Source organism: Chlorocebus sabaeus, chromosome 14 (genome assembly GCF_047675955.1).
Source record: "Chlorocebus sabaeus isolate Y175 chromosome 14, mChlSab1.0.hap1, whole genome shotgun sequence".
NCBI classification, from domain to species: Eukaryota; Metazoa; Chordata; class Mammalia; order Primates; family Cercopithecidae; genus Chlorocebus; species Chlorocebus sabaeus.
The window spans coordinates 85,162,486-85,178,848 of record NC_132917.1 but is presented as its reverse complement, the minus strand read 5'-3'; the positions used below and the strand labels follow the sequence as shown (position 1 = coordinate 85,178,848).

General features: G+C 40.4%; 1 protein-coding gene across 2 annotated transcripts in view; it reads right to left on the bottom strand.

The window, feature by feature from the left end:
* KCMF1 (potassium channel modulatory factor 1) overlaps positions 1 to 16,363 on the bottom strand; it is an 82,916-nt gene that overhangs the window by 11,323 nt on the left and 55,230 nt on the right. For both annotated transcript variants that reach the window (XM_038007173.2, XM_038007172.2), the window contains exons 3-4: positions 9,698 to 9,837; positions 685 to 786 (exon numbers count right to left, since the gene is read on the bottom strand). In XM_038007173.2, coding sequence (XP_037863101.1) covers positions 685 to 786; positions 9,698 to 9,837 — 242 coding nt within the window. The remainder of the gene's footprint in view (positions 1 to 684; positions 787 to 9,697; positions 9,838 to 16,363) is intronic.

The following is a 16,363-nucleotide window of genomic DNA, read 5'->3' as shown; positions in this document are numbered from 1 at the left end:
TGTAAAGCTAGAGCTGACCTCACGCTATCCTACTCAGGAACTGGGCAGGAAATGGCTCTCTTTGGAGAAGGAGACCCCAAAAAGGAAAGGAACCCTAAGATGCACACCTGCTCCCACCATCTCACCACACCACAGCCACAACAGGGTAAGGCAGCAGAGGAACAGAGAGGGAAAGCAAATAATGCCTCTTCATATTTAACTAATTAAATTAATTTGGATTAACATTTTCCGCTTTTGTATGAAAATGCCATCCTGGAAGGCATAATCTGGTCAAACTGCCTTAAAAAAATCTAATTATAGTGAACTAAAGATGAAGGACAAGTCAACTTTCACTTAGTGAAAATGGTTCATGCAACAGTGATAGTATATAAAAAGAGAAATCAATTGCATCTCAACACTGAGTCACTTTTAGGAAAAGTTCAAATAAGTAAAAATAATTTGGAGATTACTTTTCCTCTTTTGGGGGATATTATCCTTAAAAATAATCAAAATGACAAGCTGGATGCAGTGGCACTTGTGTGCCTATAGTCCCAGCTACTCAAGAGGCTGAAGCAGGACGATCACTTGAGCTCAGGAGTTTGAGACCAGCCAGGTTGACACAGCGAGATCCTGTCTCCAAAACAAAAAATCAAAATGACAAACATTACAAACAACTCTTTTCCTTGTCATCTCTTAAAAGGATATTAAATCTCTAGGGGCTCTGTGTTCAAGTGTAAGATGAGCTGCAAAGTCATCCGTGACATGATTAGGATCGCCTCCAGGTAACGCTGCACATATTGGACAAATCTGAAATGGAAGTAAAGAAAGCAGCTTAATAAATGAATGTCAATAAGACATCTTTCCGGACGAGTATTCTGTTGTTTTACTATTATCAAGTTTTAACCATAAAAAACTCAGCAGATCCTGAATTAGTGAAAACCAGTAGAAGCCTAAGCAAGAACTGTTCATACAAGGTCCCTCAGGGTCAAACACAACAGTTTCAGACACACTAAACTTGATCTCTGGCAGGGCCTTCTAACAGCCTGCCTGATTCATTCGTATGGCCTAGCAAAATAGTTTCCATTAAAAAAACTTCAAAAATAAGCTATTTAGTGCACATTTATGTTTAAGTCCAGTCGTGAATGGTAAAGACAGATACAAGCCTATGGCACACTTCTCCAAAGTAAGCTATACTTGAGAGACAATTCCCAAATAAGACAGCAGAGGTCTGATTAAATGCAACTGTGCAAACATTCAACAGATATGTTGAATGTAAGACAGATTATGATTACTAATAATATGCAAATGTGGTCTATAAATTTATGAATGTGACTTCCAAGGGGCATATTGTATGGAAGTCAATTTTTTAACCTTATTTCCCACAGAAATGGGTGGTAGGCCATAAGCTTGTAACCAGGTCAGGCTCAAGGAGTAGAAGCTCAACTTTCCATGGGCCTTTTGGCAAGAGACAGGAGGAAGTAGGAATAAAATGATGTGTACACAGTCACGGTTTGAGGAGTGGGTGACAAGTTGGGAAGGCAGTGTCTACAGTTAACAGAATTGGTGAAACAGGGAAGGAGAGGGGAAGGATAGAAAGAATGAGGAACTTTTTAAAGAGGAAAGGCCCTTACTCTTCCGAAATTCAAATGGGCAGATAATGTTCTAACAATGGTAGCCAAGCCTTGAAGTATGAACAATTTCAATCTTAAAGAACAGGGCCAAGAAGAAAGGTCTGAAGCAAGGGGCATGACCAAAGGGAGCCCCAGGAAGTGCACAGTTCAAGTGGTAGACTTGTGTCTTTATAAATAAATAAGAAGGTTAAAGACAGGATACGTGATTCATCTTGCTAGTACTTGAGCCAAAATTCTTTCACCTAGGCAAAATCTAGGCAATTGGTCAGCCTTATTATCTGCTGACAGCACACTGGGAGTAGGTGGTAGTGCTAGAGATGAGGGGAGATGGGAAAGGTGAGACTTGGAAGGACAATCCTGGGGTATGGAGGGAAAACAAACTGCTCTGATTCCTGGAGCCCAAACAAACATAACTTTCCATCATCTAACAACTAGACAGCAGAAGTCCCCTGAGAGTTCAACTCGGATTTGGTATCAGTCTCTCTTATGCCTAATCAGCTGTCCTGATTATGTGACTCAGGACTCTGAGAAATATCCTCAGGGAAACCTAACTATGTTCATGAGAAATAACATTTAAGCATGACAGTGTGCAAAAGAACTAGAGAGGTCACAATGGAATGTGATGAGGCAAATGAGAAAAAGAAGTAGATAGACCTGTCTATGCCTTCCTTAAAAGATGCCAGGAAGCTGGTCAGATTCTTTCCTCTGTCAGTAAAGTAGCTGTATGTGTCACAAGTTTACAGATTATCCACTCTCTCTTTACTAGGAATTTAACTTCTACTATCTGTACCATTCCTGTACTCTGACATTACCTGGTTATGTCTGATGTACCTATTTTACTTTTCATGTGCTTCTGGTCTTACCTAGCTAAACTGTAAACTCTTTGAGAGATGCAGCACAGTATGATTTGTCTTTGGTTTTAAACTCCAGACAGACTTGCTTTAAAAAAAAAAAAAAAAAAAAAAAAAAAAGACCAGCAATGTTTGGAGAAACAGAAAAAATGTTCCAGTGATTTAAAAATAAAACAAGCTACCTTAGAGACTCATCATTTTGAAAAAGTTAACAAGTGCTGGGTTATAGTCTTATTACAATATTATAAGGCTGTATAAGATTTTTATTTAAAGAGAAAATAACCACCAAAAGGAAAAGGCATCTTTCTTCTAAGATACCTTCCTTTATATTGGCCTTCCGGTAAAATCTATAAACAACTTGAGCTATCCAGAGATTGCTGCAGAGGCTTCAGTACTTGAGGGGACATAAAAATGTTGGCAGATGAGAAAAGTCTCCACAAGGATATAAATTCCTAGAAGGAAAATAGAATGGGAAGCAGAGATACCAAATGTACTAAGAATGTCCTAATAAGATAGATAATTTAACAAGTAGAAAAGTACCTTTGAGAGGAGGATATAAAATAAAGCCAAGATCCTTCCTTATTGTGTATTGACTTTGGTTCTATACTCAAAATCTTTTTTATTTCACTGGAGTAACTATGTTAAGATGGCAGGATGAAGGTATTCAGAACTGCTTCATTCATAGAGAAATAATATAAAACCAACCAATCAACCAACCAAAATTCCATAACGTCTAGGGATAAAGAATTACTGAGGATAAGAAATTACTATGGCGGGAGGATCACCCAGGTTGACAGCTAGCATAGAAAATCAAGAGGCTAGGCAAGGCCTGGTGGCTCATGCCTGTAATCCCAGCACTCTGGGAGGCTGAGGCGGGTGGATCACGAGGTCAGGAGTTCAAGACCAGCCTGACCAATATGGTGAAACTCCATCTCTACTAAAAAATACAAAAATGAGCTGGGCGTGGTGGCACATGCCTGTAATCCCAGCTACTCAGGAGGCTGTGGCAGGAGAATCACTTGAACCCAGGAGGTGGAGGTTGCAGTGAGCCAAGATCGCACCACTGCACTCCAGCCTGAGCGACAGAGACTCCATCTCAAAAAAAAAAAAAAAAAAAAAAAAAAAAAGGAAAAAAGAAAATCAAGAGGCTAGATTTAGAACCAAGTGGAAGATGTTGCCACACTTGGGTCACATAAAGTTAACTCAGATGAGGACTTGGAAAGGAAAACTAAGCTCAGATGCTGATGTGACCACAGAGGCCTGGTCATCTTTTAGGTTTTACATTTTATATTTAGCAAGCTAACTTACGCTTTAAGACAAGAACGCTTGTTCTTAAGACTGTGTTTTCTGAAAGGAAATGAAGGGAACAAGAGGAAGAAAGAAAAAGGAGAGCAAAGCGGGGCAGGAGAAATGGAAAAGAGGTGGTGGGGAATGGGAGGAAGCAAGCCACTGTGCCACTCACGGCCACAAACACTTCTTAGTTTTGAGTGTGTCTTTATTTCCACATCATGGTGCCTAATATCTCTTACAGCACAGGAAAACTCAACACAAGGGTAATTTTAGGGTACTGACCCTAAAATTATGACAGCTTGTCATTATCATACTTCCACTGCCACATGATATAGTATCATCTATTATAGTACAGGAGAATTCCATGTAACACACAAGCTTAAAATTATAACAACTTATCAATTAAGATTTACTTAACTGGCTTAAGTCAGTATTTCTTTAATTTGGCTAAGAATATAAATCATCGCCGGGCACGGTGGCTCACGCCTGTAATCCCAGCACTTTGGGAGGCCGAGGCATGCGGATCACGAGGTCAGGAGACTGAGACCATCCTGGCTAACACAGTGAAACTCCGTCTCTACTAAAAATACAAAAAATTAGCCGGGCGTGGTGGCGGGCGCCTGTAGTCCCAGCTTCTCGGGAGCCTAAGGCAGGAGAATGGCATGAACCCGGGAGGCGGAGCTTTCAGTGAGCCGAGATTGCGCCACTGCACTCCAGTCTGGGCGTGTCTCAAAAAAAAAAAAAGAATATAAATCGTCAGGGCCAGGCGCAGTGGCTGACGCCTATAATCCCAGCACTTTGGGAGGCCGAGGCAGGTGGATTGCCTGAGGTTAGGAGTTTGAGACCAGTCTGGCCAACATGATGAAATCCCGTCTCTACTAAAAATACAAAAAATTAGCTGGGCATGGTGGCGTGCGCCTGTAATCCTAGCTACTCAGGAGGCTGAGGCAGGGGAATTGTTTGAACCAGGGAGGTGGAGGTTGCAGTGAGTCAAGATGGAGCCACTGGATTCCAGCCTGGGTGACAGAGCGAGACTCCGCCTCAAAAAATAAAAATAAAAATAAAAAAAAAATAAATCATCTGGAGCAATTGTTAAAAATACAATTTCCTAGTCCTGGAAATAGAGGGATTTAACAATCTATTTTGACAAAGGTCCTGGTTGATTATTAACAAACTACGTAAGTTTGGCAAATACAGTTTAAATATACAATGATATTCAAAAACTGTATTTACTCTGTTATACGAAAACACCAAATGTTATTGTTACCTAACATAACAAAAAAATTTGGATTCACAAATGTTCTTGCCATTCTCAGTGTCGTCTCTGCTATTGCTTGAGTTTCCTCTTCTCCTTCACCATGCCACTGAGGGTCACTATCAATCTTACTTTTTATCTGTAGCCCCTTTGGAAGCCTTTACCAATTGAGATAAGGTCCCATTCCAAGAACATACAGAGTCTCCATTTTTCCATGTGGTTCCAGGGCATGACTGCCAGCCAGCAACCAGTTAGGCACAATATATAGCACAGTTGCCAATGTCTTTAAAACATACCTTCTGAAGTCATTACTCTACATATAAACACCGAGTCACTGCTAAATGCACAGAACTTTTCCTCTATGAAAGCACCTGAAGTCAGCATGCGCGATTTTTTTTTTAAACAACAGCTCCACACATTCTTCCCCATACAGTTATCAACCATTCTAAGGCAAGTTTGGATTTCCTCTCGCCTCTCTCTTGAACTAATACAACCACATCAGACAGCATTCTCTCTCTGGGTACTATGCACAGCTTTAAAAACTATTCTTTATAACCACCTTCCTATTTCTAGTTCAAGGATCTATGCTATGAAATCCAGGTAAACTGGCAAAGTTAAAGTTCTGACTGTTATATTGTATAATTTTGTTACCATGGACTAATCCATTAAGCATTTACTGAGTACCAAATCAGAACTAACTTAACACTTTAAGTTAAAACATTATCAAGAAATGAGCATAGTTCCTGCCAATATTAAAGTTCATATGAATTTCATTTCTTTTTAAAAACTGGGGCCAAAATTGGGGCAGGGCACAGTGGCTTATACTTGTAACCCTAACACTTTGGGAGAATGAGGCAGGGGGATCACTTGCAGACAAGAGTTTGAGACCAGCCTGGGCCACCCAGTGAGTCGCAGTCTCTACCAAAAAAATTTTTTAAAAAATTGGTGTATATTTTTCATTATTTCTTCAAACTGGGGTACAATTCATGTCTCTGCTTTTGAGCGGCTCTTAGAACTCAGCTACAGGAACACCCAGGCTTATTATGCCAAGGGATTTTCTGATCACCTGCAATACAATGGGGGGAATGGGGTTTAAAACACTTTTTCCACAGAAGAGTAATGACCCAAAAAGAGTCATCCGAATTTAAAGCCAACACACAAAACCTGTTGACACGTGTTAAACTTTAGTGCTTATACGAAAAAAAAAAAAAAAAAAAAAAATTAGATGAAAGACATTCTATTGAGCTAACTAACTGCCACGGCCAATGACAACTTCAGGCTTTTGGATCTCCTTCCCAATTAAAAGTATTAGTTTATCCTACAAAATCTGCAGATATAATGAATACAAGACAGAAACTGAAGTTTTGCTTTGAGAATATACATAAAGGACTAGTGGATGATCTATGCTACATGGTCAAGAAACTCCTTTTGGGCCTTGTAGAACCGTCTAGCTTGTAGCTAGCTACCTGCACCTTGGTCATCCATTTTGCCAATATAAATAAAGGTCCTTTCAAGAGTTGAGTGAGCGCACTGTTCAACTAGATTACAATCTAATTTTCTGCTGCTGCAGTGAACAGTTAATAAGTGTTCAATTATAAGTGAAATTAACTTACAATTGTGAATTACTTCATATTAAATTATTTTCCCTCTCAATTCCATTCTCCCATAATGCTGAAGTTAGATTTGTCACTGGCTTCTAAACAGCAGCATCTACATGTAATTTAGGAAGTCCTAAAAAGCAATTATGTTTTACATTTAAACATGGTTCTTGTACAAAAATTTATGTGTATGACGACATCTTGGGAATCCACAAAACTTGAAATAGTATTAATATAATTTAGCTATACTGAAAAATAATTCCAAAGAAATCAGAAAGCAGTTCACAAAAGGGCTTGCACTCCTGTGAGAATCTAATGATGTAGCTGATCTGACAGGAAGTGGAGTTCAGGCGGTAATGCCTGCTGGCCCACTGCTCATGTTCTGCTCTGTGGCTGGGTTCCAAACAGGTCATAGACGGGTACTAGTCTGGTCCCATCTGTGGCCCAGGGGTTGGGGAACCCTGGTCTAGAGGACACATGCAGGTAACATAGGACAAAGCAAGACAGCAAACAGAGCATTCAGAAAGGAACATGTTAAGAGGAACAGAAAAGGAGATATAGCAAGTTGTTGTGTAGATATAATCCCCCAAACCAAAATGATGTAAATCACTCTTGAATTCCCTAATTCAAAAATGCAAAACATTGAGGGGTGAGAGAGGACACACAGTATTATCACCTGGACAATTACATGTAACTGTAGCACACTGGAGTTGATAGTATGTTTCACATATATACAGAGAGGCATTCAAAACACTTAACAACTGGTATGGCATAGGCACCAATCCTTCGGAATGGACACTAGTCAGCATGCTACACTTGACTGCACCTGCTGAATGCCAGCCCTGCCTCTAGGACTTGACCCACATGACCTGAAGAAATCTTGTACTTTTATATTAAAGATTCTTATCTGCCTGCCATTTTTCACTTTGAAATGTCTGGGTGTATGGGTGGGAACAGAGGTAGATATAGTATTCATGCGAAGATTAAGGGCTAATGAGGAGAGATAAATCCTTAAAATATTCCACAAAAGCCAATATGAAAATAGAGTGACAACTACCTTGGGCTATGCACCAAAAGCCTGGAAACTTAATGAAGGCATAAACACAACTCACAAGAAACAGACCATGAAACCATTTGCAGGTGGTGAGTATTTAATTTTCAAACTATGTATCAGGTATGCCAGAGTGTAAACAACAAATTTTGAGTATTTCCTTCCCGGGGGTTGGGGGTTGGGGAGCAAACCAACCAGAGGCAAGGTTATGGAAAACTGGGTTGTCTTGCCCTTTTGGGGAGATGAGAATACTATACTAGGGACTACTGGCTGATAATAATAATATATATTATTACTTGTTATATATCATTATATATATATTTATTAATGATAATATAATGCTATTTATATATTATATATAATATATATAATAATACATAATTTTTTTTTGGAGACAGGGTCTTGTTCTGTTACCCAGGCTGCAGTGCAACGCAGTGGCACAATCATGGCTCACTGCAGCCTCAACCTCCTGAGCTCAAGCAATTCTCCCACCTCAGCCTCCCAAGTAGATGGGACCACAGGCATGTACCACCACGTCCAGCTAATTTTTAAATTTTGTGGAGACAAGGCCCCACTTTGTTGCTCAGGCCAATCTCAAACTTCTGGGCTCAAGCGATGCTCCCGCCTCAGCCTCCCAGTGTTGGGATTACAGGCATGAGTCACTGTGCACAGTCTGATAATGATTTTAAGGATGCCTAATTTACAATAAGAACTCCATGTTTATCTTATTGTATTTAGGTAAAGGACCCAAACTTAACAGAAATTAAATCAAAGAAAAATGATTCCAAGTTTTCCACAACCACCAGCATGGAGATGCAACTGAGTCAGGATTCTTCATACTGGTATGTGGGACTGTACCAAAAGGAAGCAAAGTCACTTTACAGAATAAAAAGAACAAACTAAGAATAGTAATAAAATGTGACAACAGTAGTCTGAGGGTCTCCTAGGTGCAAGATCAGAGCATTTCTGAGCTGTTAAGACAGTAACATTTGGCTTGATGTCTATACAAAATAAATTTACCTACTGCTTGATACATGTTATAACAACTTCAAGCATCAAACTAGCAGTGTCAATGGGAATAAAAGTAACCCTATATTATATGCATAGCTGTAGCAGAGTTAAGTAGAGACTCTGGAACCCAGAGGGACACTAGCTGAGTCCAAACACCTGCCCCTACCCCTGCCCCTTACTAAGCTGAATGTCCTTGAGCATGCTACTTTATTTCTCTGGGTTTCAATTAATTTGTTTTGAGTACATTTAGGGGTTTATTAGTTGATGCAATATGCAATTACTTGTGCCAAAATTCTCCCAATTCAGTATCTATAGTTCCATATAAAGCCTTCACTTTACCTATTATTATCAATGGTAAAGAGGTGGGGGAGAGACTCTTAGGTGTACTTTATCATTTCTTGAAGGTGGATGCATGCTGACTCAGATGTCAAGTAAAAAATCCAACAAGCTTTCAAGGTAAGACTTTCTTTGTGTATTATTCTGGGTCCATGGCCTTTAGCCACTGGAAAGATCAGGATAGGAAGAACTTCTAGGGACCCCAGAGCTTGACCTAGGAAGCAAGAGATGTGATCTGATGAAAACCAGGTAAGATCAGCGATATGCTACAATGAGATGTGACAATGGATTATTATGATACTACCAAAGGTTTTTAAATTTCCTTGTGAAGTTCCTTGTAGAAGAAAAGTTAAGCAGATAGCAAGGATACTATAACAAGAGATGCACTGCAGGTTGCCGTCCTTTTAACCTTTCACAATGCATTGAATAAAGGGCTCCTGAATTTGGTCAAGACTCCATGCTGTGGTTTTAGCTACAGGTTAAGAAACTCAGTGTGGACAGTAAGAGGTACTATTTTGCAAAAAAGCAGCCTCCCATGATGTATAAAATTTGCTGTTAAAAGATGATTTTAATAACTATGCAAATGGTATCATTACACTGAGCAGGAAGTAGATGACAGTGACCTAGCTTTATTAATGTTAGAAATAATGTACTTTACAACATCATTTTAGTCATAAGGCTGCTGCTTCACTTACCACTTCTGTTGATGTTTCTGCATGTTCAGAAGTAACATGTTCTTGAAGAGATGTCTCCGTATAGCCCATTTTTCCACAATAGGGACAAGTAAAAGACTGTGGCTGCTCTACAGAGAAAGCTTCCCCACCATAGTATAAATCTGAAAAATAAAGTAGAATTGCATTGAGGAATATTAGTCTTTAAACACATAAAAATATAATAAAGAAAGTGTGGGCCAGGAGCAGTGGTTCACGCCTGTAATCCCAGCACGTTGGAAGGACAAGGCAAGTGTATCACTTGAGGTCAGAAGTTCGAGACCAGCCTGGCCAACATGGTAAAACCTCGTGTCTACTAAAAATACAAAAATTAGCCAGGCATGGTGGCAGATGCCTGTAATCTCAGCTGGTCTGGAGGCTGAGCCAGGAGAATTGCTTGAACTTGGAAGGCGGAGGTTGCAGTGAGCCAAGATCGTGCCATTGCACTCCAAAAGAAAGTGTGCCTAAAATATTCGACAACCTCATGTGGTCAAGGAATGCTTAGGTACCCATTTACATTTGTAATATCCTTATTCCCATGAGGACTCCATGTTATTCCTCCAAAATTCCTTCCCCAGATAGCTACTATATATATAGCCTTAAGAGAGAACAAGCAAACAACTCCATCCTCCTTCACTTATTTGAAACATAGGTCATTTTACATCTGGCTCTAATTTTATTGTAATTTATTTTTTCCTTATCTGTATACACTGTGGCAACACTGATATCAACAGAAAAAATCAGGAGGGTCTACCAAGAAACAAGGACAAATGTGCTCAGAGGGAAAGACAGACAACCATGATCAATACGAGAACTGCCAGATGTAGTTAGCTGTCTATAGAACACGCTGCTCTCAGAGCATGGAGGACAATGCTAACTTAAGATACTACCAACAACATTAAAAAGGTTTTTTTTGAGACAAGGTCTTACTCTGTCGCCCAGGCTGGAGCACAGTAGCATGATCACTGCTCACTGCACACTCAGTATCTGGGCTCAAACGATCCTCCTGCCTCAGCCTCCGACATAACTGAACTACAGGTGTGTGCCATCACACCCGGTTAATTAAAAAAAAATTTTTTTTTTGGTAGAGATGGGGTCCCACCATGTTGCCTAGGCTGGTTTTGAACTCCCAGGCCTCCCACCTCCGCCTCCCAAAGTGCTGGGACTACAGGCATGAGCCACCACACCTGGCCTGTCACAAAATATTTCGCCCAACTGGTTTACTGGAAAACTAACCAGTAGTCTGTGGGAATAATTTGTTCACCTCATAAGTTTATCTCAAGGAATAAGTCTATTTTTTCCATTAGGTAATTGCTATGGTTTGAATATGGTTTGTCCGCACCAAAGCTCATGCTGTGGCTTCGTCTCCAATGTGGTGGTGTTGGAAGGTGGTGTCTTCAGTAGATGACAAGGTTGTTAAGAGGTATTAATGCCTTTCTCAGGAGTGAATTCTCGCTCTCTCAGGACTGAATTAGTTCCCTTGAGAGTGAGTTATTTTAAAGTGAGGCTGTCTGTCACTTATAACTGTTTGGTCTCTTTACACATGCCCACTTCCCCTTCTGCTTCTCTGCCATGTTATGACACAGTTGAGCCCTCACCCGAAGTCCACCAGATGCAGATGAACCGTCTTGGCCCCGTTAGCCTCCAGAATTGTGAGCTAAACAGACCCCTTTCCTTTAGAAATTATCTAATTTCAAGGATTTTCTTATACTAAGAGAAAACAGAGAGACAGAAACATAAAATAAGATGCAAGTATATTCAGTATGTTATGCTACCACAAGGAATTATTTAATTATTTAGCATAAAACAAACACCAAATTTAAGAGAGCTTTTGTAAGAAAAGAAAATGGAAGAAAGTGTTCATTACATGATAGATTTGTTCATATTCATTTTTAGGAAGATTTAAATGATCATAAAAGTTTTATGTATTATGTATATATTGACCATTTATTAGGTGTACAAGACTTGTCAGGTGGATTTGGAGTAAGTGGGGATAAATATATTAAGAAGAATAGAACTTCCTCATCTCATAAAGGGCATCTACCAAAAACTCAGCAAACATCATTTACTGGTGAAAGACTGGATGCTTTCCCCTAAGATCAGAACAAGACAAGTGTGTCCACTCTTGCCACTTCTATTTAGTATTTTACTGGAGGATCTATCCAGAGTAAATGAAAGGTATCCAGATAGGAAGAAGTAAAATGATTTTTATTTGCAGATGACATGACCTTGACCTTGTGTACAGAAAGTCCTAAGGAATCCACTAAAAAAAAAACTCTTGGCGCCGGGTGCTGTGGCTCACGCCTATAATCGTAGCACTTTGGGAGGCAAAGCAGGTGAATCACTTCAGGTCACGAATTTGAGACCAGCCTGGCCAACTAGGAAAACTCCATCTCTATTAAAAATACAAAAATTAGGCTGGGTGTAGGGGCTCACGTCTGTAATCCCAGCACTTTGGGAGACTAAGGCGGCGGATCACCTGAGGTCGGGAGCTCATGACCAGCCTGGCCAACATGGTGAAACCCCGTCTCTACTAAAAATACAAAAATTAGCTGGGTGTGGTGGTGCACACCTGAAGTCTCAGCTACTCAGGAGGCTGAGGCAGGAGAATCACTTGAACCCAGGAGGCGGAGGTTGCAGTAGGCCGAGATCGCGCCACTGCACTCCAGCCTGGGAGACGAGAGTGAAACTCTGTCTCAAAATAAAATAAAATAAAAATACAAAAATTAGCCAGACATCGTGGTGCATGCCTGTGATCTCAGCTACTTAGGAGGCTGAGGCAGGAGAATCGCTTGAATCCAGGAGGCAGAAGTTGCAGTGAGCCAAGATTGCACCACTGCACTCCAGCCTGGGCAACAGAGGGAGACTCCGTCTCAAAGAAAATAAACAAACGAACAAACAAACAAAACCCTCTTGGAACGAATAAAGAAGTTCAGCAGCACTGTGGGATACGAGATCTATATGAAAAAAAATCAATTGTTTGCCTATATGGTTGCAATGACCAATTCAAAAATAAAATTTAAAAAAAACAGCCAAGCATGGTGGCTCATGCCTGTAATCCCAGTGCTTTTGGAGGTGGAGGCAGGAACCACTTGAGCCCAGGAGGACAAGCCTTTGCAACGTAACAAGGCTTTACCTCTACAAAAAATTAAAAATTCAGTCTGTTGTGGTGGCATGTGCATGTGGTCCCAGCTACTCGGAAGGCTGAGATGGGAAGATCACTTGAGCCTGAGAGATTGAGGCTGCAATGAGCCATGATGGCACCACTGCACTCCAGCCTGGGTGACTCAAAGAGAACCCACTTCAAAATAAATACATAAGATAAAAACTCCATTTAAGACAGTAAAAGAATACAGATGCTCCTTGACTTACAATGGGGTTATATCCTAAAACTTGATGAACCTATTTTAAGTTGAAAATGCATTTAATACACCTAACCTACCAAACATCATAGCTTAGCCTAGTCTACATTAAATGTGCTCAGAACACTCATGTAAGCCTACAGTTGGGCAAAATCACCTAAAACGAAGCCTATTTTATGAATTTATTGAAGACTGCACTGAAAATGAAAACAGCATGGTTGTATGTACTTAAAAGTTCTGTTTCTACTGAACATATATTGCTTTTGCACCACTATAAGATAAAAAAATCATAAGCTGAACCATCATAAACTGGGGACCATCTATTCTTAGAAATAAATTCAATGGAAGTGCAAAACTCATACTGTGATAACTGCAAAAGTGTGTCAAAAGAAATTAAAGACCTACATAAGTGGAAACATATCCCATGTTCATGGATCAGCAGATTTAGTATTATTAAGATGGCAGTACTCTCCAAACTAATCTACAGATTCGACATAATTCCATTCAAAATCCTAGTTGGCTTCTTTGCAGAAACTGACAAGCTGAATCTAAAATACAGAAATGAAAGAGACACAAAATACCCAAAATAATCTTGAAAAAGAACAAAGGTGGAAGACTTAGTCTTCTTGATTTCAAAGCTTACTACGAAGCTACAGAAATCAAGACGGTGTAGTATTGGCATAAAGACAGACATATAGGCTTGGCACAGTGGCTCACGCCTGTAATCTCAGCACTTTGGGAGGCTGAGGCAGGCAGATCACGTTGAGCTCAGGAGTTTGATACCAGCCTGGGCAATGTGGTGAAACCCCATTTCCACAAAAAATTAAAAAATCAGCTAGGCGTGGTGGCTTCCACCTGTGATCCCAATTACTTGGAAGGCTGAGGGTGGAGGATTGCCTGAGCCTGGGAAGCAGAGGATGCAGTGAACCAAGATCACACCACTGCACTCCAGCCTGAGTGACAGAGTGAGACTCTGTGTCAAAATACAAACAAAAACACCAAGCATATAGGGAATAGACTGAGAGTCTAGAAATAAACCCTCATTTACAGTCAACCTATCTTTAACAAGAGTGCCAAGACAATGCATTGGATAAAGAATAGTCTTTCCAACAAAAGATATTGAGACAACTGAATATTCACATGCAAAAGAATAAAGTTGGTGCTTTACCTCATTCCATATATAAAAATTAATTCTAAATGGGTCATATATCTAAATATAAGAGCTAAAACTATAAAACTCTTAGAAGAACACATAGGTTTAAATCTTCGTGACTTTGAATTAGGCAGTGATTTTCTAGATACAGCACCAAATGCACAACAAATGAAAAAATACATAAATGGGACATTATCAGAATTAGAACTTTTGTGCTTCAAAGCACACCACCAAGAAAGTGAAAACACAACCCACAGAATGGGAGAACATTTTTGCAAATCATCTATCAGATAAAAACACTTATCTATGGAATAAAAAACTATTACAATTCAATAACAAAGACATATTATCCAATTAAAAAATGGGCAAAGGATCTAGATATTTCTTCACAGTAGATATACAAATGGCCCATAAGCACAAGAAAATATGCTCATAATTTATATTTCAGATAAATATAAATCAAAACCACCTGAGATACTACTTTACACCTACTAGGATGGCTGAAAAAAAAAGGACAAAAAGTGTGGGGCTAGGTAAGAAATTATAGTATGAAGCCAGGTGTGGTGGCTCATGTCTGTTATCTCAGCACCCTGGGAGGCCCGCAAGTGGATCACCTGAGATCGGGAGTTCAAGACCAGCCTGGCCAACATGGTGAAACCCTGTCTCTACCAAAAATACAAAAATTTTCTGGGCATGGTGGCAGGCACCTGTAATCCCAGCTACTTAGGAGGCTGAGGCAGGAGAATCGCTTGAACCCAGGAGGTGGAGGTTGCAGTAAGCCGAGATGGCGCCATTGCACTCCAGCCTAGGCGAGAAGAGTGAAACTCTGTCTCAAAAAATAAATAAATAAAAAAAAATTATAGCATGAAACATTTATATATTTTCTTACAATGTCTTCTAATCAACTGTGGAAACAATCTTTTTTTTTTTTTTTTTGAGATAGCATCTTGCTTTATTGCCCAGGCCGGAGTGTAGTGGCACAATCAGGGTTCACTGCAGCCTCGACCACCTGGGCTCAAGTGAGCCTCCCATCTCAGCCTCCCATGTAGCTAGGACTACAGATGTATGTGTGCCACTACATCCAGCTAATTTATTGTATTTTTGAGGGGTGGGTGCAGAGACAGTTTTCGCCACATTGCCCAGGCTCGTCTCAAACTCCTGGACTCAAGTGATCTGCCCATCTAAGCCTCCCAAAGTGTTGGGATTACAGGTGTGAGCCACCACACCCAGCCAACAATCTGCTTTCTGGTCATTACAAAAGTTATTACTGCCAGGCATGGTGGCTCACATCTATAATCCCAGCACTTTGGGAGGCCAAGGCAGGTGGATAACTTGAGGTCAGGAGTTCAAGACCAGCCTGGCCAACATGGTGAAACTTCACCTCTACTAAAAATACAAAAAAATTAGCTGGGCACAGTGGCACACACCTGTAGTCTCAGCTACTCAAGAGGCTGAGGCACGAGAATTGCTTGAACCCAGGAGGCAGATGTTGCAGTGAGCTGAGATCTGGCCACTGTATTTCAGCCTAGGTGACAAAGTGAGACTCTGACTTTAAAAAAAAAAAAAAAAAAAAGCTATTACTTGTGTGTTAATAGCAAGAACAAAAGACAGACCACATTTCTTCTTTACTGAAGCACTCTTCTATTTCATACCTTGTCAGTGGTGTGTATTTCTGAATGGTTTTTTTAAACAAGTAAACTATGATTAAGACGAACTGACAGAATTACTTGGTATATAAAAGTAAGGCCGGGTGCAGTGGCTTATGCCTGTAATCCTAGCACTTTGGAGGCCGAGGCAGGTGGATCATGAGGTTAGGGGTTCAAGACCAGCATGGCTAACATGGTGAAACCCCGTCTCTATTAAAGATACAAAAAATTAGCCGGGCACGGTGGTGCATGCCTATAATCCCAGCTCCTCGGGAGGCTGAGGCAGGAGAATCGCTTGAACCTGGGAGGTGGACGTTGCAGTGAGCTGAGGTAGCGCCATTACACTCCAGCCTAGGCGACAGGGTAAGACTCTATCTCAAAAAAAAAAAAAAAAGCCGGGCATGGTGGTTCACGCCTGTAATCCCAACACTTTGGGAGGTTGAGGCGGGTGGACTGCCTAAGGCCAGAAGTTCGAGACCAGTCTGTTCAA